General features: G+C 46.4%; 1 protein-coding gene across 1 annotated transcript in view; it reads right to left on the minus strand.

Annotated features, from left to right (window-relative positions):
* Positions 1 to 24,421, minus strand: part of SNX29 (sorting nexin 29) — a 524,651-nt gene that overhangs the window by 320,675 nt on the left and 179,555 nt on the right. The window contains exon 13 of the mRNA XM_065892522.1: positions 20,519 to 20,601. Coding sequence (XP_065748594.1) covers positions 20,519 to 20,601 — 83 coding nt within the window. The remainder of the gene's footprint in view (positions 1 to 20,518; positions 20,602 to 24,421) is intronic.

The raw sequence follows: 24,421 nt of genomic DNA on the forward strand, positions 1-24,421 counted from the left end.
CCTTCTCATCCACGAGCTCTGAGGGCAGTGACTTTGTCTCGTGTCTGCATTCTGGGCATCAGGTACTGGGCCTGGTCCATGGCAGGCCCTCTATAAAGATGTGTCAGAGAAAGCAGTGAAGCCAGGAGAGGGAGGGAGGGAGAGAGGGAGGGAGGGAGGGAGGGAGGGAGGAAGGAAGGAAGGAAGGAAAGGAGGGAGGGAGGGAGGGAGGGAGGGAGGGAGGGAGGGAGGGAGGCAGGAAAGAAAAGGAAGGGAAAGAAAGGAAAAGAAAGGAAAAGAAAGGAGAAAGGGGCAGTAGGGGAGGAGATGTATAATTTGCCACATCTATTCCATTCTTGAAGTCAGAAGCAGGTGCTCAGATAACCTACTACTCAAAAGGATTAGTATTTCACGTGCTGAGGAAAACATTGAGAAAAAAAATGTCACCACAGCCGTCCAATAGCAAGAGACTGGGTAGGGAGGCAAGGCTAGCAGATGCAGAGCCAGCCCCTGGATGAGGGTAAGAGCCTGGCTCTGCCCTCTCTGAGCCACGTGGGCGGACATAAGCTGCTAAGCCTCTCTGAGACTCAGTTTCTTCTTACGTAAAATAGGGGAACCACGAGAACATGCCGGAAAGTACTGTGGCAGGCATTCCGAGAGATGCTGACTGTGAAGTGCTCAGCCAAGAGCCCATGAGGAGAAAGCAGGCAATAAACGGTAGGTGTCATGGCTGGGGAGGGAGACAGACCCCAAGTCTAAATGCCTCACCGTGGCCCAGGAGCCGGGCCACCCACAGGGCAGAGCACAACAGCTGTCGGCAGACTGCGGGTGCTGTTTTCAATTCAGTCAAGTGCCTGCTGCTCTCGCCTGATTGTTTAAAAAGCAAAGCAAGGAGCTGGGGACAGAGCTTCAGATCTCCAGACGACAAGAGTTCCAGGGATCAGCTACATAACCATGTGAATGTACCTCACAGCATCGAAGCGCACACTTACAAACGGTTAAGGCGATAAATTTTGCTATGTGTATTTTACTACGATTAAAAATAAAGTTGATTAAAAAAGAAAAAGCAATGATAGTTAATGTTTCCCGAGCATGATGTCATTGGTTTCATTCTACAGTCATTACAACCCATGAGGGCGATACCCCTATCTCAGTTTTACACGTAAGAAAGCTGGGGTCCAGAGAGGGTAGGTAACTTGCCCAAGGTCACACAGCTGCTGAAGGGTAGAACGGGGCTCACCCCCACATGGTCTGGCTCCAGAAACCCCGCTCTGAACCACGAGCACACGGAGGAGAAGCATTCCAGAATTACTCACGTCCAAAGGAGGTACCAGCGAGAGTCCCAAATTTGGACTTTACAGACCTAAACTGACTCTCCAGCTCTGCCACATGCTGCGTGCAGAACCCCACACTGAGCCTCAGTTTTCTCACTTAAAAAGTGAGAAGAAGGATCTACACTAGTGACCTCAGAAGGCTGGCAAAGGATGGCTAAGAGGATGGCGTCTGCAAACCACAAAGCTTCCTCCCCATGCCCCCTCCTGCAACATCAGACGCTCAGGGGGAAGCCGCTCCAAAGGAACACTCAGGTGCAAACACACAGGCTGGTGGTTACCTTTTATCAAGTGAGCATTTTTCCGTGGAAACTGTGGAAAGAAAAGTCTGAAGAAGCAAATAACCATCACCCTTACCTCCACTAGCTCTGCATCTCTGAGAAAGTTCCAGGGCACCAGGGTGGCTGGAGCAAAACCAGAGCAGGCAAGAGTGGCAAGAGATTAACAGGGAATGGAAGAAAGTATACAAGTGGGTCCAGGGCACTTCAGAAACAAGCAGACATAACAAGTGCAAGAAGAACCACCTGAACCAAAAATCAGACCCACAAGAACAAGGACAGTTCAATTTTTTGAGAGGCAGTTTAATACCAACAAATGACTGCAAGAGGGGTTGGCAAACTATATCCCCTGGGTGAAATCCAGCCTGTGGTCTATTTTACTGTAAAAACTGTACATTTTAGGGGAGGGGGGAGGGGGAGGGGGGAGGGGAGGGGATGAAAAAAGGGAGAGGAAGAGGAGAAGAAGAGGACGAGGAGACAGACCAACTACAATGCCTAAAATACTTACTTCTGGGCCTTTACCAAAAAATAAATATTTGCCAACCTCTGGTCTCTAAGATATAATGGAAAGTAAGTATCTACTTCTTGTCATCTGAAGGCATAATGAGGTTTGTGCACATTTTGGAAGAAAACCAAACACCAAGGCAGAGGGCTGCCCAGATGCAAGAGAGGAAGACACCGAACCATCCCCACCGTGCAGTGACATATAATACTACACGAGGGGTGGCAGTACATGCCAAATTGGGCACAGAAGCAGGCAGCTCGGGGGGCGCCCAGAACCTGACGGGAAATGGGTAGAGGTCCCAAGAGGTAAAAGTGAAAGGAGAGTTCTGGAAGACATGTCTGCTTGAATAAACCCAAGCTTGTTTGAAAACCTCTTGGGTGGGCAGATCGGACCCCCACCTCGTGCTGTCACCAATCACTGGAAATTTACCAGCATTGTTTCACCTTCCTAATTTGCTGTGTGATCTTGAGCGAGTGACTTAAGCTCTCTGTTTATGCTTTCTCACTTGCAGACTGAAGATCATAAAGCATCTAGCATATCAGATTGATATGAGGATTAAATGAGTACATGGACAGTTCTTCAAATGCAAAACACTACTTAAATGTTAGCCTTTTTCTTCCTTTTTTAAATCACCCTCTACCTTACATTTTGCTAACTGGTCCAGTTCAAAGACAGGGAGATGGGAGAATTCACTCCATCTGCTCTACTTGTGAGTTGATCTTAGATTGTAGAGCCAGTGATGGTGCTCTATTCACCAACTGCTCTCTTGGGGGTTCTGTAGAGCCCCCAAGAAGGGATGGGACCACGTGAGGAAGAGGCAGAAAGGGGCATTATTAACAGACCCTGGAGAGGCAGGCAGGGGCAGGTCACGTGGGGCCCTGCCCACTGTGGTTTGTAAGGCTCCTCAATTCTTCTCGTCCCAGTGCTTCCCCACAAAGTTGCCAAGGTTAATCCCAAGAAGTAGGTTGGCCCCTATTAGCCATGAACATCCCACTTGGCCATCCTTGGGACGTGAACAAGATGCGGTCCTGATTTCTCAGGCTAATTACCCAGAGACCCACCCCGGCTCACTGCCCCCACCCTCGAGCCTCCCCACTCCCTGCTCAGCTTTCTCTGTATTAGCAACAAGCCTGAAATTCTGCAGAGCTATCAGAGATTACTACAGCCTGCCTTGCAGAAAATGCTGAGTGGAACGAAGGAGGAAAGAAAAAAAAAAGAAAATTTCTCCTTTATGCGATTCATACATGGGCAAGAGCTACAAACAATTCAGGGCGCTAAAATTAATGCGCTCCCCTGCCAATGAGGAAAGGGTGAACATCAAGGCAGACTGTAATAAAAACGTATTTAATGTGTACAGCACATATTTATTCATTTTGAGAAAATCTGCAATGCTGCCACCCCCCCATAAAATCTGACCATCCTACTCAGCTTCTATTCTTATCCCTTGCTCATTTGCGTAATTTTAACACTGCAGAATATAACTAGCCTAAGAATATTTTTTTTTATAATTACACCCATCACAGGAACTGTCAGTATCTAATGAAGGATAATTTCAGCTATTATAAGAAGCTTAAAAGATCATTTTCATGAATAATTTGTAATATGAATCATTAAATTCAAACAATGTCAGAAATTTCAAAAAAAGGAGAAAAAAAGGAAAAAAATATTTTAGGCGTCTGAAAGTAACCATCCCTCTAAAGGCAGAATCCAGCTTCTGACGTTCACAGAACAATACGACACATGGGGCAGATCTTCGTGTGAGGGGAGGAAACATGCAAATTGACTCATGTCACTTCCAACTTTAAATTTTTCACCAGCTTCCCAAGCCTGCGGATAAAACCCAAGCCTCTCTGCAGGTCACATGGAATGATCCTTGCTCTGACCCTTCCCTGTCTCTCCAGCTTCTATCTTACCTCTTCCTCTCTCCAGGAAAGATAAGCTGTCTGAAAATGAAACAAACCTACCAGAACCTGAAGCAGGACAAAGGGGAAGAGACATAAATCTTCCTGGTAAACTGCCTGTGCACCTGGATCCAGCCAGACCTGCACCCGAAGAAGTTCTCTGAGATAATACCCTTTCTTGTTGGCTTCAGTTGGCTTCATTGTTTGCCAAAGGGGGGAAAAGTTCTATTACTAAAATAAGGCTGCAGGCCTCAACAGACCCAGAGGGAATAGCAGAATCACAGTTTTCATGGCTGGTCAAGGCCGAAGTCTGCAGAGCACTCAGCAGAGGACAGAGTGGGAGTTAAGGCTGAGTGGGGGGTGGTGACGTGTGTGAACACTGGGGTCAGGGGGTGGTCAGGATCAACGTATGAGCAACTGGGCTAGACCCGAGAGAGGACAAATCACCTGTGAGGTGGCTTGGCTAACAGGTATGTCCACACTGCATGGTGGCAAAGCCCCAGTATTCAGTCTCTCCCGGGAAACACACGAAAACCAAAGCACAACTCCCATTTCCAAAGGAAACTGGTCTGTATCCCACCTTGCACTATAAAGACATTATGCATTAAAATATATATGAATTTTCATTAAGAAGAATAATGTTTTTACCTTAAATAAGGGAAGGAGGAGGAATGGCCTTGACCAACAGATAAAATATCAAACTTAACTAGATTACAAGATTCCAGAATATTACCCCTTTCTAGAAAATGGTGTTTCTCAAACCACAGGTTGTGTCCCTTTCGTAGGGTGGTGAAAATAATTCAGTGAGTCACAATTGATGTTTGTCAACATGGAATAGAACAGGATACAAAACATGAGAATGTTTTGCCCGTAGTGAAGGTTAAGTATTATTCCAGGAAGGTTGTGTCTCAATTATATACATACTTGAAAGTGTGTACTTCAAAAGCCTATTTCTTACTGTGAGCCAGAGTCAAAAGAGATTGAAAATCACTTTTTAAAAAAATGTCAGATCCCAAAAAAAGATGTCAGATCCAAAAAAAATGGTGTCAGATCAGGGAGAACATTTGATGACATGACATGTTGGTTTCAAACCAAAAGGCAACTGATGGGCACAGAACCCATGCTTTCCCTCAGCGACCGTACTTCTGTAAATCTCTCCCACATAAAAGAAGCAGCCCAGGATATAAGAATACATGTAGGGCTTCCCTGGTGGCACAGTGGTTGAGAATCTGCCTGCCAATGCAGGGGACACGGATTCGAGCCCTGGTCTGGGAAGGTCCAACATGCCGCAGAGCAACTAGGCCCGTGAACCACAACTACTGAGCCTGAGCCTCTGGAGCCTGTGCTCCGCAACAAGAGAGGCCGCGACAGTGAGAGGCCCGTGCACCGCGATGAAGAGTGGCCCCCGCTCGCTGCAACTAGAGAAAGCCCTCGGACAGAAACGAAGACCCAACACAGCCAAAAATAAATAAATAATAAAATAAAATAAAATAAAAAATACATGTATACAGGGGTTTATGAAGCACTGTTTGTGATGGCAAAAACCTGGAATCAAGCTAAATACCATCTATGGGGGAATGATTTTAACAATCACAGGACAGTCACATGATCAACTCTGATATGCAGATATTAAAAAGAATGACTTAGATCTGTATCTATTGATCTGGAGGAAGATTCATGACTGTTCAGTGATATGCTGTTACCTGAGAAAGCCAAAGTAGGTCAGATCGGGGGTCAGGAAACTTTCTGTAAAGGGCTAGGTGGTTTTCAGTTTTTCAGGCCATGTGTCTCTGTTGGAACCACTCAACTCCTCCATTGTATAGACAAAGCACACAGACAATACATAACAAATGGATGTGACTGTGTTCCAATAAAACTTTATTTACAAAAACAGATGGCATGCCCATGGGCCATAGTTTGCCAACCCCTGATAGAGACTGTAATCCCATTTTTGAGGGGAAAAAACTGGAATAGGTAGAACAGGTATACTTACGTTTGCAGAGTATAGATTTGCCTAAGTTCACATACATCAATTTACCCTGGTTTTCTCACGTGGGGAGCATTAAGGGAGATTAACTCCTTTAAACGTCTCTGTATTATTGGGATTGTTATAAAAAAATACATATAACTCATTTTTTAAATTCCAATAAAATACTCAATTATGAAAAACAAGCTATGAAGTGATTGCTTTCACTGACATCAACTCTAATATATTAAACCAATATTTTTTATCACTGCAAATAACAGAAGAGACCTTCTGTAATTCATATTTAACTGAATGCCAACTGTCATACTCTCCAGATAGAAATTACCCAAGGAAGGTAGAAAGTATGATAACAAGTCATGGGAAACCAAGAAAATACTGTAAAGTTTATTTTCCTCTCCCTATGGGAGACTAAACGATATAGAAAGAGCAGTTTAAAACTTGATCTCGTAAACCTGGGATCCACTGTTAACTGAGCCAGGTAGTTACTATCCGTGCCTTACAGACGGCACAAGTGAGTTTATGCCATCTGAAAATAACATGAGCATTAAGAGCATTAAGCCAAGATTTGGACCTGGGTCTCAATTCTAGTTTAATCAAATTCTCTTGGCACTGACCCAGCTGATCAGTAGGACCATGGTAAATCTAATCCTTCATGCCACAAGGGCACCCGAGATTCACAGGGGAAACAGGCATGGGACACAAAGCAACTGGCTACCTTACTTCTTAAACATGAAGAGGAGGATGACTCCTGTTTCACCCAAACAGGGGGAGAGTTTCCAAGTGCTGAGCGGAGACCATCTTTCACATTTTACCTCTCCCCATTTCTCCACTGAAACTGACCCCATTACTGCCATTGCCCAGAAAGCTAGCACTTTGTGCCCACTTGCTCATCAAAAGCAGAGTAGCAATTAATTCACATGTGTGGCAAAAATGGCAAGTATCCCCTAATAGCCAGTGTTTCTTATGTAGTAAGAAAAACACCAATTTTTGCTGGGCACTTGGACATCTGGGCACAAAACTAAGAGACTATGTTTCCCAGCATCCCTTGCAGCCAGGTACGGCCACCGTAAAGTGTCATGAGCTAAATGCAGAAGAAAGATTAGTGTACTTCAAGGCTTAGCAACAGAAACTATCCAAAAAATAAACATACAGGGGCTTCCCTGGTGGCACAAGTGGTTGAGAGTCCGCCTGCTGATGCAGGGGACACAGGTTCGTGCCCCGGTCTGGGAAGATCCCACATGCCACGGAGCAGCTGGGCCCGTGAGCCATGGCCGCTGAGCCTGCACGCAGGAGCCTGTGCTCTGCAACGGGAGAGGCCACAACAGTGAGAGGCCCGCGTACCACAAAAAACAAAAAACAAAAAACATACAGAAAGGAAAAAGATAAAACACACAATAAAGGCCAGGTTATCTGCCCAAGGTAACACCGCTGGCAAGGGGCAGAGCTAGAACCTTCCAGGCCAAACCCATGGACTACACCTTCATGCTCTAACACAGGATGGGCAGCCTTCATGAATGCTGTCCTGCTTTCCTCTGGAAAAGGGGTAAGGAAGGAGGCAAGACAGCAGTAACCAGCTTGCATGCCCATCAAACCCCACTTCTTGTCATCTTGGCACACATGTGACTGGTTACTGACAGGACCTTGGCATAATTTACAGTCATTTTATATCACTGCCTGATTTTACTGTTAAAATCCCTATCAATTATTTGTTATTGGTGTTTTTTTTTTAATGTCATCAGTTTTCTTCTTAGCCCATGAAGTCCATGTGTCAATTAGGGGAGTGAGAGATGCCCAAACTTTTCAGGCAAGATGTGTTTATCCCAAGAGTGTTCACAGCATAGTGCTATACTCGTCTGGAAGGATATACTCCAAAATATTAACAACGCTTGAGGGTTTGTGATTTTTATTTTCTCCTTCTTTGCTTGTCTCTCTTTTTAAATTCTCTACAATGAATATGGCTTCATTTTTTAACAAGGAAAGAAAACACAAATTGTTATTCCACAATCAAGTTGCTAAAGACAATTTTCAGGCAAGCCAGGTGAGTTCCGCAGGCTGATTCTGGCCCAGGGGTATATGTGTGCTTGTGTCTATTCCAAATCCTTCATTTTACTCAGAAGGAAGCCAAGACCACAGAAGCAAGGCCTCAAAACTGTGTGCGCACCATTGCTGGTTGCCACCCTGCTAATGGCATTATAATGAGACAAACCAGATGCAAATGAGGGCAAAAGTAATTAAAGGAAGAGCTGAGCTTGGCCTAATTGGCTCCACCTGGTAGAGAAGGGCGGTTTGTTTTGTTTTGGAGGGACTGGGCCTCAGAAACAGACTCTAAGTCAGAAATGGAAAGGTAATGGGGAGTGCAGCACTGACCCAGAATGCCTCCCAGGAACTCGGGTCAAGGGCATCCACGCAGCACATCACACGGCTCAGCAACCACATCGTCGCCTGCTCTGCCCACCGGCTTGGCTGCCTGGGAGAAAACTGGGACTGGAAAGACCAGGCACCCCCCTCTCCTGGAGCCCAGGTTACTGGACCCACCCACTCACCCCCATCTGTGACCTCCAGAGGGGCAGACACTGTGTGTCATTCACTTCTGTTTCGGGGCCTCAACCATCCCGCCCCCCACCCACCAGCTGTGTGCCTTGGGCAGAGCACTTGACCATGACGGTGGTAATAACAACAATCTAACACAGTACATGGAAAGGACTTTAATGTAGACAGTTTGACTCCCCTATACTCTCTCTCTGACCTTTCTTGACCTCAGTTTCCCCACCTGTAAAGTGCGGATGATAAAGAGAACCCACCTCACAGGAAGGTGGCCTCTGAAGCAGTTAGCACAGGACCTGGCATGTGGTGCTTAACCCACGTTAGCTATTATTAGTATTTAAACTCAGTAAGTCAGTCAGTCCATCACTCATCAAACAGCTACTGATCACTTGCCAGGTGTACGGAATCTGTTTCAGGAGCTAAGTGTACAATAGTATCAAAACCAAGTCAGTCCCCACTGTCACAGAGCTTATATCCTGGTAAATGTTTATGGAATATGTCACTAAAGAAAGGAAGAAATTAAAATTTTAAAGCACAAATTACACAGCAATACTATAGATCTGGGAGTGACCAACTAGGGGAAATGATGGTGGGGACATCATTTAGGCTTCCTGGAGCAATGATATCTGTGACTAGGAGGTATACTGGGCAGAAGGAAGATTCTATACTGAATGAACAGAAGGTACAAGGGTGAGAAGCCATTCCGCAGAGAGGGGTGAGGAAGGAGTGTATTTCTCCTGAAATGCAAAGAATGAAATTGAGGCCATAAACCAGTGAAATAACCCCAGACCAAGAGGTGGGCTTTATCTCTTTCTAGGATGTCTATTTTTCTATTCAGTCCAAGAAAAAAGAAAACATTTAGACAAGTCACTCTCCGCCCGAGGTAGAAGCATCATTACCCACTCAAGCAAAGCAAAATGACCAGTTGCCTGATGAAAACTGTAATTAGAAACTTAAAACAGAGCAGTTTTCAGAACCAAAGTGGCATTTAACAAAACAAGCCACCTGTCAGCTTCCAGGAAGGGGAGGAGCTGAACACCAACGGAGACACTGATTGAAAAACTGCAGGACGAGAATCACAACGCCGAGACAGCCCTAAAAAGTGACAATGACAAGGATAAGTGTTATGTCTGGCCTAGTCCTCTAAGGAGGGAGCTGAAGCACTCCAAGTCCTCCTGTTCTATTTCTGGGCCTTTGTTTCCTACCGAACAATAAAAAGGAAATGAACAAAAATCATGAATCGATACTTGGCGTTTTCAGGCAATTGTCTTTGCAATGACTTATGAGAGGAGAGCATCCTGCAGGGGATAAAATCAGGTGGAGCAAATAAAACATTATCTCGTATGGAGGTCTCCAGAGAGACATGGGCCACTTTTAGAACCAGGGAATGGATTCTCTTGCAGCTATGACCCTGTATCGTTGATGAAGCTTTTCCCAGTAGTGATGGCACTAAGGGGTGGCTTGGGGGGACTGTAGAAACATCCTCCTCCACCCACCCCGGCAAAATTGTCATCAGCCTCACCTTCCTCAAAGCCACCTGGGGCAAGGACTGCGGGCTGCCTACCCGATATCCGCTGTCCCTCCTTCCCTATGTGCCAGTTAAGCAACCATGTTTCCCAGCTTTCCCCACAATTAGGGGAGGCCCAACAGCATTAAGCAGAAGTCATTTGGGGCGAAAGCTGCTTAAAGAAAACTTATGATCCTTAAAGTTTTAAATCCTTAAAGAATTCAGCTGTGAATTGCACTCTCTTCCCTTCCCCCTTCCGCATCTATCTGCCTGAAATACAGATGTGATGGCTGGAGCACTAGCCGCGATACATTGATAGATACCATGAGGCAATCATGAAGACAAAAAGCCATGTACTGAGGACGGCAGAGCAAAAAGAAAACAGCAGCCTGAGTTCCCAACTGCTATGGAGTCATCACACTAGCCTTGGACTAGACTACTTACTTCTAGACTTGTGTGGGATAAGAGAAAAACTTTATGGAAGTCAGTCTTGTCTAGGTTTCTCTTCTTTATGCAGCCAAATCTAGTTCTACCTGAGACACCATCCCAAGGAAACCTACAAATTCCATAAAAACAGAGCAAGACAATGCCTCCAAACCCCCTTTCCAACAAAACCACCAAACCCCTCCTACATAAAAATTTTGGTGTTACCTCCATTTCCCACATCACTCCAGATGCAAGATCATCTGTTTTTGCTCCCCAAATCCCCTCTTGTCAGAATTCATCTCTTATTTCTGGGGGCCTGCCCCTCTGCATTCTCAATTCAGAATGTTTGGATGGGGCTGCTCCCACCTTATGCCCTCCCTTCCAGGAAAGGGCATGTGACCATGGCTAGGCCTATCAGAGTTCTAACTACCCCCCGCCCATGCCACCCAAGTCCCCAGAATTCGTTTAAGTGAGGCCTGCCACCCAAGCTGGGCCATCAGAATTAATCTGGAAACATCTGTGCGTGCAGTCAGTAAGGACACCCTCAAATGCATTTGCGACTTTTAAGTCTTTTCATTAATATGCAATCAATATGGAAATTTATCTGTTATACCTGGGTGGTGAGTACATTGGGTGATGGGTACATTACTTCCTGGACCTCTCCAGCAAGTCCTGATTTTAAAATATCAAAGCTTTGGCCCCTGTCCCTGGAGCATCTTCCTGGTGCTGGCAGTACCGAGTGCTTAGCAAGGGCCAGGTACTGGGGCTACCTGTTCGGATTTTTATTTAAAGGTCAGGAAACTGGCTAATCACACAAATATTGTTCTACCAGCATAACGGACTACAAAGCTTTCAAAGAGGTTTACTCTACAATTATCACCATAATTATTCACCCACTTTCAGAAATTAATGTACAGGTGTTCTGCTAATGGTCCCTGACCTTCCACAGCCTGGATGCCCTTCAAACTGCATCTCCAACTCAAAATAATGTCAACAATTGCCTGGTATTTCACATGTCATCTCTTTTATACTTCATAAAATCCTAGGAAGTCAATATTATTATCTCTCTGTTCAAATAAAACCACTGAAGCTCTGAGATTAAAACTCATTCCAAGACTTCGGAGCTGGTAGATGATAGGGCTGAGGTTCAACCCAGATTCCCCCCGACTGGAAAACGTGTGCCTGCCTTTTGCCTCCAAGCCCTGCTATCGCCTTCTCCATGCTCCTTCTCAAGGCAAAGGCTTCTCTTTACCGTGGAAGGAGGAGCCTTCATTGAGGAAGAAGAAAATGTCTACAGCACGCCTGGTCCACACACACCACTGCTACCGAGAAGCGGTGAGCCAGCGCTTCTGTTTGTCCCCAGCTGATGTCCAGTTCCAAGCACCTCATGCTCTGACCCGGCTCCCCATGTGGTCCATGACTGGGTTTCGGTCACCCACCAAAGACAGGGGCATAGAGTGGGTTTTTCACAGGATAAAGTTAAAGGGTAGAGGCTAACCAATCAAGCCAGGCATCCTAGGCAGAGGCTGCCCCTACAAAGCACCTCTCGGCCACCTGTCATACACCACCTCTGAGGCCCAGAGTGATGCAGCGTATCTTATCACCTAGAACAGTTCCGGGAGAATCAACTTAGGGCACTGGGGGAAGCATGGACTTGGCTTACATCTGGGTAGGAATTTTGGCTCAGCCACTTTAGAGGTGGATGACTGTAACGATTACTTTCTTGCGTCAATGAGATTCAAGGTATCTACCACAGGCCAAGAATCAAGGAGTACCGACACGTTTGAAGCACATTAGCACACATCACTTCATCAATTTGAAGGCAGTGGTTCCAAGTGGCCCAGCACTGGGATTTTTTTAGAACTCCCCAGGTGACTGAATATGGAGCCAAGATTGAGAAGCACTGCTCCTTGTGGGGGAAGATGGGAGAGTGGTTTATAAGGAAACTAGTGGGGAAGAGCTCTCTCTTCAGTTGGGTTGCTGGGAAGATTAAACCAAAAGCTGCTGGCAGCTTTCTGCCAGCATAAGAACACCTGCCTGAAAATGGAGCCAACACATGGGGGTGGTTGTAAAGCTGGGGCACACCAGCTCACAGAAGCCCAGTGCACGTACCTCTTCCCAACTCTGCATTCAGTGACATCGTGTTGACAGCACCGCCACCATGGACATCAGCAAGCACTTTAAATCAGAGCCTTCCTCCCTTAGAGAGCTAACTGTTAAACATTCACCAGCACCACACTGCCAATATTTGTGGGCGAGGGGGAAGGGAGACAGAGTTGAGAAATGAAAAAAATCAAAAACAAAAAAACCTCCTAATGATATTGTTTGAGCCCCTGGATCAAGCCATTCCTGAAGACAGACACTCCTGGACTTCCACTGTTTTCATTTAAAACAGATTGAATTGGACTTTATGACTCTTGTAATCAAAAGATCTCTGAATGATGAAACCCTGAAGAGTCAAAGTCATATGCTAACTGTAGTCACAAGGAGCCAAAACTGTATGTGATCAGAAGAATCTGGTTGGAGGCACAACTGAAAGAAGTGGTTACACAGGGTATAGCACGTTATCTGCAGCCCTAGAATGAAGACCCGTGACCTCGCCCACTGCTGAGCTCTCCCTGGCTGCCGTGGGTTTTCAATCACCTAAATGCCAAGAGGCCAGGTCCTACAATAGCTCCTCTCGGATTTCTGTTCATTCATGTTATAAATGTTTATGGAGCACATCCCTTGGGTCAAGCACTGTGCAAGGCACTGTGAACACAGCTGGGAAGAACAACAGGCAAGGTCCCTGCTCCTGTGGACTGTACACTGCAGGGTGGAACACAAACAGTGAACAAGGAAGGGAATAAACAACCAGATACTGAGGGGTACTGATAAAGGTGCTGTGATGAACATAAAGGAAGTAATGGAACAAAGAAAGAAGGAGGCAGGGAGGTCAGAGGAGTTGACATCTGAACGGAAACTGCCTCACAAGGCAGAATCAGTCATTCAGAGATTGAGGGAGAAGCTTTCCAGCAGAAGGACAGCAAGTGCAAAGGCCCTGATGTATTACTTAGTCAAGCCCGGTGTGGCCGGGGCCGAGAGAGGGAACAAGAGGGTGAGGGGAGGTGGGGCTGGAAAGTAGGGAAGAGCCAGATCACACCAAGTACCGCAAGCCATGGTCAGAAAGTCTGGACTGAGTTTTAAACAGGAGAGTGATGAGATCTCATCAGTGTTTCCACGAGGTCCCACGCTTATCCCAGTAGAACCAGACACAGACACATACACACAAGACTCATGACCTTGCTTTCCTTGCAACCAAAGCAGCCTGCCTCAAACAAAGACATCTCTACCTCTGTGCACACAGGGGGCAAGAACATGCGGCCACCCAAGGGGAGGCGCCAACACCTGCGGTGACTGAGACTGAAGGATCAAAGGGTACACAGCACCGCACGCGCCCTTGAAACATGCCAGCTCCAGGAATCCTCTCGCCCATGACCGTCCATCTCCACAGAATTAGGCTTCTCAACTGTCCCTCCCCACTTTCTGGGAGCCCAGGGAAACTGAGACCCCGGGGAGGGCATGAAGCACAGGCAGCAGTGGAGTGGGCATCTGTGGGCATGCCACACGCAGGCAGAGACATGACACGGGAGACAGGTTGATGACTTCCTTTTTTTGTTTCTTTTTTTTCTTAGAGTAAATTTTTAAAACTGTTCCCAAGCCTCCCTCATCTGTCAAGTTCCTCCCACTGCATCTCCTACCCTCACTGCCAATTACTCTGATTGCCACCAGCAACGGGCCATTTCTTCTCCCTCTGCCCCTAAGCCTAGGGCAGATGAATTAAATGGCGATGCCGACAAGCACTTGCAGTGTTAAAATCCATCACCACAGAACAGGACTGCGGTGGCCGGGACAGGTGATGCTAGTGGAGTGGACCTAATGAGACGGAGGGCGGCCGGGAGGAAGGGCCTCACACCACAGACACAGACACTGTGGATTGGGAAAGACTCCAGAGAAATAACAGTGCTTCACCAAGACAGAATGGACTCTGCACCCAGTAAAGAGCTAATTTTTTGCCGTGGAGCATACGAGCTTTGTTAACCCAACTGAAGCTCAAAAACAGGGGCAGGGGAGGTTGGTGAATTACTGCTCCTGTTAATAGTACGTTCAGGGCTGAACAGTCGCGCCAGGCACTGCTGGATTCAGGGGCTCGAAGGACAGGATCAGCCCCTGATTCCTCTCTGCCTCTCGGCCCAGCTTCTCTCTCTGGGTGACGGCCTCATGCCCAGGCTCCACCTGGAGACAAGGTAACCACACTGGCCCCAGCCTTCCAGGCCCAACAGGAAAGAAAGAACTCTTGACAGCCTAGTAGAGTCCCGAGACCCGGCTGGAGCCAGTCAGCTGAGGTCAAGTGCAGAACGGAGGGTGGAGTCTCACCTACCTCACTGGGCTGACCCTGAGCGAGGACGCTGGTCTGATGAAAACTGGAGCACGTGGGACCTGACACCGCGAGGCCGCAGATGTCCACCGTGCACAGGCAGACGGGAGAGGCAACCGGAGCCGTGTGACAAGGGCAGACTCATGCATTTCCGGAATCCCACGTTTGGCTGCCCCTGGTAGGAGAACCTCTTCCTTAATACAGAGAGCAAGCTCCAACTCACAGGCAAATGCTCCTTGGGAGAGCCTGGGAGAAGCCCAACATGCAGCAAAGCACTCGTGAGAATAGCCCCACCTCCGCCGCGGGACACTCAGAGAACCCAGACTCCCCAGCTGCACACGCAACAATGACCACACCCAGACAGTAACGCCAAGGGTCCACCGGACAGTAAGGCCACAACCATACAGCTCTGGAGGCTTCGTCTCCAATGTCCAGAGCTGGCTGGTGACAGGAATCATCCACCAGGGCTGACACAAGTGACCCCCGGGGTGGGGTGAGTGTGACCTGGGACAAGGACTTCCCTGTCTTGGCCAAACACATCTTGCACAAAGGGGTGTGGCAGAGGGGTGGTGTGCTTTCCTGTCCCAGATGTGGCTGCAAATCAGAGACCACAGCTCTCCCTTGAGGTCCCAAGTTTGTCCACCAGGTGACCTCTGACCAAGAAAACCAACCTTTAAGACATCAACCTCCCACCACAAGCTCCATAAGATGATTAGATGATCCCCACGTCCATCCAGGCAATACCTCAACTTAACTGAATGTTTATATGAGCTCCCTATGGCTGCTGTAACAAGTTACCATAAACTTAGTGGCTTAAAATAACACAGATTTACTATCTTGAAGTTCAGGGAGTCAGAAGGCTCAAATGGGTCCTATAAGCTAGACTCAAGGTGTCAGCAGGACTGTATTCCTTCTAGAGGCTCTAGGGGAGAACCTGTTTCCTTGTGTTTTCCAGTTCCTGGAGGATGCCCGCATTCCCTGGCTTGTGGCCCCTCCTTTATCTTCAAAGTGCATCACTCCTACCTCTGCTCCTGTTGTCACTCCTTCTCCCTCTCCAACCCTCCTGCCTTTCTCTTAGAAGGTCCCTTGTGATTACACTGGGGCCATGTGGATAAACCAGGATAATCTCTCCATGTCAAGATTCTTAATCACATCCGAAAAGTCCCTTTTGCCATGTAAGGGGGTATATTCACAGATTCTGGGGATCATGACATGGACAACTTTGGAAGACCAACATTCTGTCCACCACAGCATTTTCTAGATCCCAGCATGTTATCTGAATTACACCTCTTAACAGCTAATCCCCACAACAACAACCTATAAAGTATATACTATTTTAATAAATCCTAATTTTACAATTGTTCAAAGGGGCCAGGAGAGGTAAAGTGAGATAGTAAAAATAGTAATAGTAATAATTATAACATTTATTGAGTGGCTACTACATATCAGACATTATTCTAAAGGCTTTCCATGTACTCATCTATCTCATCTTCCCCCGAAACCCTATAAGGAAGGTACTATTACAATTCCCCTTTTACAGAGGAAGAAACTGGGGCACAGAAAGTTACATGGCCTCTAAGTCAGTAGCCCCGGGCAGTGCTCAGTGTCTTTGGCACAGAGGTCATTCATTCACTCACATCCATCATGACGTGCAAGAAGAGTGTAGAATGCACAGTGTTTCCCAAACGTTTTGGCCGTGACTACCTTTTTCATGGGGACACGTACAGGGACTAGGATGAAGTGACCCCCTTGGAGAACGGTCGCAGCTACAGGTGAAATAAGCCTTCCTTCCATTGACAGAGCCTTTCTCCAGATGGACAGGTGTAATGAAGGAGGTGTCCACTCACTGACCCACACTCCTGCCCCAGCCCCACTGCCCTGGCCTCTCCCTCAGGAGGCACCAGCAGCTGCGGTCATCACAGCTCTTAGCGAAGGGCCCCCACCTTGGGCCATGTTTCCATGGGGAGACTCCATCATACTATGCTCTGGGCCTCACTCCCCACCTCCTACCCGACTGGTGAGATCCTGCATCAAATGGAGATGATGTATTAAAAAGGGAAACAGCTCCACGGACTGTCTTCCCTCTTGGTCCCCACTGGGTGAGTGTAATTATGCAGATCCAACAATGCCTCACAGTGCGGGTCCCTGGGTCTACACCTGGGAGGCAATGTATTGGGGATTGTGATTCTGGCTTCAGGTCAAGCTGGAGTTTCCAATCAACTGACAGTAATAAAAATGTTATTTTGGGGGCTTCCCCGGTGGCGCAGGGGTTGAGCGTCTGCCTGCCGATGCGGGGGACGTGGGTTCAAGCCCTGGTCTGGGAAGATCCCACATGCCGCGGAGCAACTAGGCCCGTGAGCCACAACTACTGAGCCTGCGCGTCTGGAGCTTGTGCTCCACAACAAGAGAGGCCGCGATAGTGAGAGGCCCGCACACCGCGATGAAGAGTGGCCCCCGCTCACTGCAACTAGAGAAAGCCCTCGGACAGAAATGAAGACCCAACACAGCCAAAAATAAATAAATACAATTTTTTTTTTAAAAATGTTATTTTGATCACTTTTTGTCTGATTCCTAGATCGGTGTTTCATAGAGAATTTGGGGGGAAAGAATAGCCATGATTAATCATAACCTCAGAACTGAAACAAAGTTACCTACTAACCTCTTAAAGTTTGTCAACAGTCTATTCTAAAGGTTCATTTTAAGTTGATTTTTTTTTCTTAATCCTGAAGGCACTTCCCACAACTATGAATATAATGATCCCAATATAGCCCTCAGCCATCTATTCAGCCCTGAAGGCATTTGGGGCTTAAATGACTTTTCACTCTTTCCCCTGATGAGCTCAGTTTCGTAAACCATCTGTCATCCAAAAGACAGAAAAATCTTTATCCTCAAACTAAAAGGTTTCTTTCGTGGAAAATGCATTCTGAATTCCCACCTGAATTTGGGAAGCTAGTACACATCTCTATGTCCACCTAACGTCAGGAGCCAAGGAAATCCTGGATCAGAAAGAAAGGCCTCTCCCTCTCCAACCTCTCCCTGCCCCTGCTCCTCCAACTCCCCAGAAACCCCAAGCCCCCCCTAGCCTGGCCAGGACACCCCAAGCTACCAAAGCCTGACAAGGGCACCCCAAGGCACCCCAACCTGGCCAGGGCACATACTCAATAGTTTTCAACAAACTGAGTCAGCATCTGGCTGGGGTTGAGGAATGAGTCCCAATTCCTTTGAGTAGTAGATGACACACTTAAAAATTAGGTGAAAGCTCTGGAAAGGCCAGAGTGCAATTTTTGAAAGCATGCCTTTTAATGAGGCTGCTTCCTAGTGTCTGGCATACAGCTGGTGTTCACGAATATTACTTAAGCGGAAGAAGGAATAAACTGCAAGACTTAAACAAGCAAACGCAGGGCATCGGTCAGTATGTGCCTGCATCTGAGGGCTTTCATAAAGACCTCCCACTAAGGATGACTCACAGATAAGGTAAATGGTCTTAAACGACCCAGTAAGAAACGGAGGGGTAAGGGACAGCAAATAGCAAAATGTGCTTCATTATCTCTGCTCTGTTCCATTTAAGGGCTATCTCATACCTAGCTTTGGCTCAGAGCATTCAGGCTGGGTCTTAGGAAAAGGGACTCTGGCTGCCGTGAGAAACCATTCTGTATGCTGTAGGTTCCGTGTACCCGTTTTGGGGGGACTCACTCCAAAAATGCTCCTACTCAGAAATGTACTTTATAGTATTGTGGTTTTTAAACCAAATGCAAGCCCAGTGGTGCTTCCCACACCCTCTGGTTTAATTTTCTTACTGCATCAAATCAAAGCTCTGTGTGGGTAGAGTGTAGATTTCTCAAAAGGTGATGGCGTGGTCCACGGATCAGCTGCAGGAGAGTCACGTATCTAGACGTGCGAATCTAGAGCCTCAACCCAGATCTCCTGAGAAGCGTATTTAATAGGCGCCCCAGGAAAAGCCTCTGCACACTAGTTTAAGAACTTCATAAGGCAAAGAAGAGGGATTTGGAAGAAAATAACCCAAATTCATTTCCACCCCAGATCCATGGACAAGCCCCCTTAAGCTCTCCTGAGCCTCCAATAATGAATTTTTTTAAATAGAGGGAAAATACCTACTCATCACAGCGTTACTGAATCAAATGTGAATATACTTGAACTTGCTTGGAAAGGGTAAAGGGCTAAACATATACTATTCATTTGAAACATATAGTGAATGGAATGAATGACTGTAAAAGCCAGGTGCTGGGGGAACAAAGCTGAGAAGAAGTGAAAAGGCAGAAGGCCAGGGCAGACATAACTCCACGTAATGAGATGGGTTCCGGGAGACACGAGTAATATCTGTATGAAAAGGGTGATGAGCCCTCACATCAAGACACGATTAACTCTGCAATGGTAACCCCCAGACTGGTAACTGTTACAGACCTAGCAGGAATGAGGCAAGGCATGTTATCCAAAAAAAAAAAATCAACATGTTGAACCTGATCGAGTACAAAAGCTCCAAAGAAAATTCAAGTCTTTATGATATTGCTAAGCAAGCCAAATCCAGACTCCAATCTTATCTCTCTCTCTCTGACACAGGAAAATAACTACCATTGACTGAGCACCAACTATACACCGGGTGCCATACTAGAAGCTTTGCAGTCGTTGTTTTGGAAAATCCCCACAACAGCCCTCGTGACATTGGTGTGATTTCCTCTTACACTGGTGTGGCGTTTCCTCTTCCAGATGGCAAAGTAACTCCAAGAGGTCAAGTCATGGAGGGTGCACCTGAAGTCAAATCCAGGTCTGGTTGACTCCCAAGACCTGTGAGCGTGGAGCATCCACCTCTCTGTTAAAATGTCCACACTCTGAGAGCTCATTTTTAAGAAAGTCTTGTAATGGTCAGTTGGTTGAAGTTTGCAAGACCCTTGAGCCAAAGTTAATTAACTATCCCTTCTTCAGGCTGACCTGAGAAACATTTTAGTAGAGGAATGACAGTTAAAGTGCAGGCAAACTGCACAGGGAGGAAGCATATAGCACTACTTTATTTAGTGAGATCTTGGTCAAGCGATCATTTTTCTACCTACCTGTATTTCTGATTAAGAGTATTAATAATAATAGCTAAAATCTACTCAGTACTCACTCTATGTAGGCATTATGCTAAGATGTCTACATGGACTGCCTCATGAGGTAGGCACTGTCAACTAACCTCATTCTACAGATGAGAAAACTGAGGTACACAGAGATTAAGAAATTTAACCAGAGCTGGGGTTGGCCCCTGATCAGCCTAACTCCATAGCTCTGATTCTCTGCCACTCTGACGTTCTGTTGCTTTCACCCCTGGCCTGATGTGACTCAATCGAGCTGAAGGTTCACTACCTTGCAAATGTTTCAAGACTCTAGACATAAAACTCCCTAAGTACACAAACTGATACAGTATTGCTAATAATCTGGCAAGTAAGTCTTATAATATTATGCATTTAGCAAGAATACAGAGCAGGGTTTTCCATTTAATTGATCTTCTGGAACCCTAGGCAGCCCCGTTCTTCTAATTCATCTGCACGTGCACTCATCCCATGCTGAGTGTCTGCTATGCCAGGCACAGGGGCGATGAAGATGAAAAGGTGTAGCCCCCTCCCCACCCAGGCTCCCTCTGCCCCTCACCTTCAGCTGTTTGACCTTCTCTTTTCAGCATCTGGACAGCTCCCACGTATTTCTTCAGTTGGACTTTGAGCACCTCGTTTTCTCTGCAGGTACAAGAATGTTAGAAAAATATATTTAAAAATTGGCAACTTAGACCCAAGGAAGGAGGAGAATCTGTGTAAAGAAAAATACACAACGTGCATCTTATAAATATTAATATATTCTCTGTTTTAGAGATCATCGCTGGAAAAGACTATGTTAGCAAAGGCACGTTTGCAGAATGCCTTCGAGAACTGTTCATTCGTGATGGAAATAAGCATTAATTGGTTGCGGTGCCCACAGATTCAGGATGCTGACATGTGTTGCCCTCAGGCTATTTGAATCAATCTGTTAGATGCCTATTCTGTGCCAGGCACTCTGTAGTATCCTCTCCATTTACAGAAGCACATAATAGGTACTGTTTACTTGGGGAACACTCAGTATTTTTATTAACTACTACATGTATTGAAAACTTCCTATTTGCCAGGCATCACGTGACATCTTTAAGTATCTCATTTAATCCTTCCAAGATATATATTATCACAACACCCACTTTACAGATGAGGAAAGTGAGGTATAATGAGGAGAAGTGGCTGACCAACTCCAGCGGCACCCCATGTAAGACTGCAGAATGAAACGTGGAACTCAGGTGATGACAAGACCCCACTCTACTAAATTCACTCCCCAGGTACCCCAGCTGTGGAACAAGACATGAGGGTCAGAGAGAAAACTACCATTTGTTGAGTATTTACCCACATAGCTCAGACTTTACACATGTGACCTCACTGAATCAAGCACACGTGTATTCATTCACCCATTCTTCATTCGATGGTAACACTGAATAATGTTAAGTACCTAACGATATGTTAGGCACAATGACCCTGTAGAATTCTCCTCATTTTGCAGAAGAACTGGGGCATGGAAAAGGTCACATGGCTAATGCCAAGGTCATACGTAAGGCACACGGCCCGGACACAAGCCCAGGTCTCTCTGCCTTCTCTTGTCTCTTTTGGGATTCAGAACTGGTTTCTCACTGGCTACTCCAGAGACAGGTGCCTCTTCCACATCTTTTCTTCCTGCTCCTCCCTCAACAAGGTCTTGAGCCTGTGTGCTCTTACACATGCTGGAATATTTCCTCACAAAGAAAAGAGCTTTAAGATTGGATGTCTTTTATGATTATAAAAAATAAAATGCTCATTGCAAAATACTCAGACCATCAGAACACATTTAAGAAGAAATGTAAAAAATCCACTAAAAATTCAACACCTTGAAATAAACCCCACTATCATTTTTCTATCTGTCCTATCAGCTCCCTCTCTAGGCATGCACACACATACACACACACACTGTATATAATTATTCACAGATGAAACACCTTTCACACTCTTCTAAACTTTTTTGTTTGAAGTCTTTTTTCCTTTGTTTACTGTCACACTCATCCTTCCCCATGGTAACCAAGGTTAAAAACCTGGTACACACATTTCACGCCTCCTCCATGCTCACATAGTCACTACAAACCTGGTACACTTAAACAGAGTTTACTTTATGAAACCAGACCCTATTATAAATTTTTCTGCTACTGGCTTATCTCATTTAACAATTCACCACGGTAAGCTTCTGACTCCGTCTATTTATGGATGGAGATGCCATTCCTTGGTACAAATATGCCACACATTTGCTCAGTGGAAAAACTGCAGACTGCCCATCACAGGTTCTGTCTGTCTTCGATGCACCTGACTATCCCTCAGCCCACAGAGACAGCACTTTGTGTTTTGCTTTTCTGCCCTGTCTTTGTCAGAAAGAACATAGGTACCAACTGCAGACACTACCATATACTTAGGTGTCGCCTGAGATCTGTGCATTCATCTCAGAAGCTTGAGAGAAAGTAAAACATGGAGTCCCTTAATTATCGCCCTCCTCCTAGATAGCCTGTCACAGGTGTTTCTATCCATGGCCGCACTTTCTCTGTGATACGAAGAGTGAACGTCTGAAGCTAAACAACTAACAAGTCTTGAGAAGGTTTGTGGGAGGGAAAACACTCCCTGACGGACATGCTGGTACAGCTGGTTTTCTTGGATCCCCTAAGCCAGATCTTGTCATTCATCCCAACCTGCTGCTAATCCCCACATGTGAGTTCCAGGCACATAGTACCTTAAAACAAGGGAGAGAAAGCAACTCATGTGCATTTCTGTATGGCCTAATTTAACAACGGTTCATGCAGAATGTTGTCCGAGAGGCAGAAGAGGCAGGATCATTCAGGCAGACTGACAGGTGGGTCGTGTCCGTGTCTGGCTGCCAGGTCGCAGCTCGTTTGCTCACACCATCCAGGCCCACCCTCAGCTGCCTAGTTCACCTTCAACTCTGTAGCCAGCACTAAGGTATTCAAGTGGCTGCTTTTCTTCTGGTTTGGAGCCATCTTTTAATAGCATCTTACGACTATCTAAATATCAGACCTAACAGATAAAGGCCAAAAACTTTAATACAAATCCAACTTCCAACAAAATGATGAGATGTCATGGAGAATATACCATGGACGGACATCTTTAGGAACATAAATTCATCCCAGCCAACTTTGTGCCAATGAACTTGTTTGCCTTTTATGGGAAATGAACTTTCAGGTCAGTAGAACTACTCCTGCCTCAAACACCTGGAGGGTACACTGACCACCCCAAAGAGGCAACTACCTCCTGACCCCAGGCAAGATGAGGCCTTTTACGTTTTAATTTTTATTTTGAAGTAATTATAGATTCAGAAAGTTGTAAAGATATTACTGAGAGATCCTGTATACCCTCGGCCCAGCCTCCCCCAATGGTTACATCTTCCGTAACTAGGGTCCGATGGCAAATCCAGGACTCTGACACGGTCACATCGTGTGTGTAGTTCTATCCAGCCTGGTATTTTAACTGATGGTCATAACAATCTGCGATGGGATACAGACTCAGATGACCAGAGCAGGCAGACAGATGAGGACCATGAGTAACGCAAACCAGCCATAAGACAAGAGGGTCTAAGGGGTGGGAGCTGTGGCCAACCAGAGAGTTGTGGTCCCACCAAAAGGTATTTTTTAAAAACGTAACATGTTAATGGCCCAAGAAAATAATTCCCAGGCTCTGAACGACTAATTTGCAACCAGCAACAGGACTTTAATTTGTAGACGGAGGACCATATAGAATGTACCATTCCTGGTGATCAAGTAAGAATGCCATTTTATTTGCCACCTCATGATTCAACAGGATGGGTCAATAGTTAAGAGCATCCTAACTGTGAAAGGCCTCAGAAACCCTCCGAGTGTGTGAACGAGATCAGGATTGTGGCTGAGGCTCATCCCAACAGGGGTCTTCAACCCAGCACAAGTCACATCACGGGTGCCCGTTGGTCTGAACAGGCGAGAGGCAAGGTGAGCAGAGCGGATCAAACCCTGCCCAGGGTCCCGAGGCATCAGCACCCACCACAGGCCCAGGCAGTCCGGCTTCAGAGCCTGGGTGCCTATCGTGTGTGTGTGTGTGTGTGTGTGTGTCCTGGGTGCCTAACGTGTGTGTGTGTGTGTGTGTGTGTGCCCTGGGTGCCTATCGTGTGTGTGTGTGTGTGTGTGTGTGTGTGTGTGTGTGTGTGTCCTGGGTGCCTATCGTGTGTGTGTGTGTGTGTGTGTGTGTGTCCTGGGTGCCTAACGTGTGTGTGTGTGTGTGTGTGTGTGTGCCCTGGGTGCCTATCGTGTGTGTGTGTGTGTGTGTGTGTGTGTCCTGGGTGCCTATCGTGTGTGTGTGTGTGTGTGTGTGTGTGTGTGTGTCCTGGGTGCCTATCGTGTGTGTGTGTGTGTGTGTGTCTGTGTGTGTGTGTGTCCTGGGTGCCTATCGTGTGTGTGTGTGTGTGTGTGTCCTGGGTGCC

The sequence above is a fragment of the Phocoena phocoena genome, chromosome 15 (genome assembly GCF_963924675.1).
Source record: "Phocoena phocoena chromosome 15, mPhoPho1.1, whole genome shotgun sequence".
In the NCBI taxonomy this organism is placed as follows: Eukaryota; Metazoa; Chordata; class Mammalia; order Artiodactyla; family Phocoenidae; genus Phocoena; species Phocoena phocoena.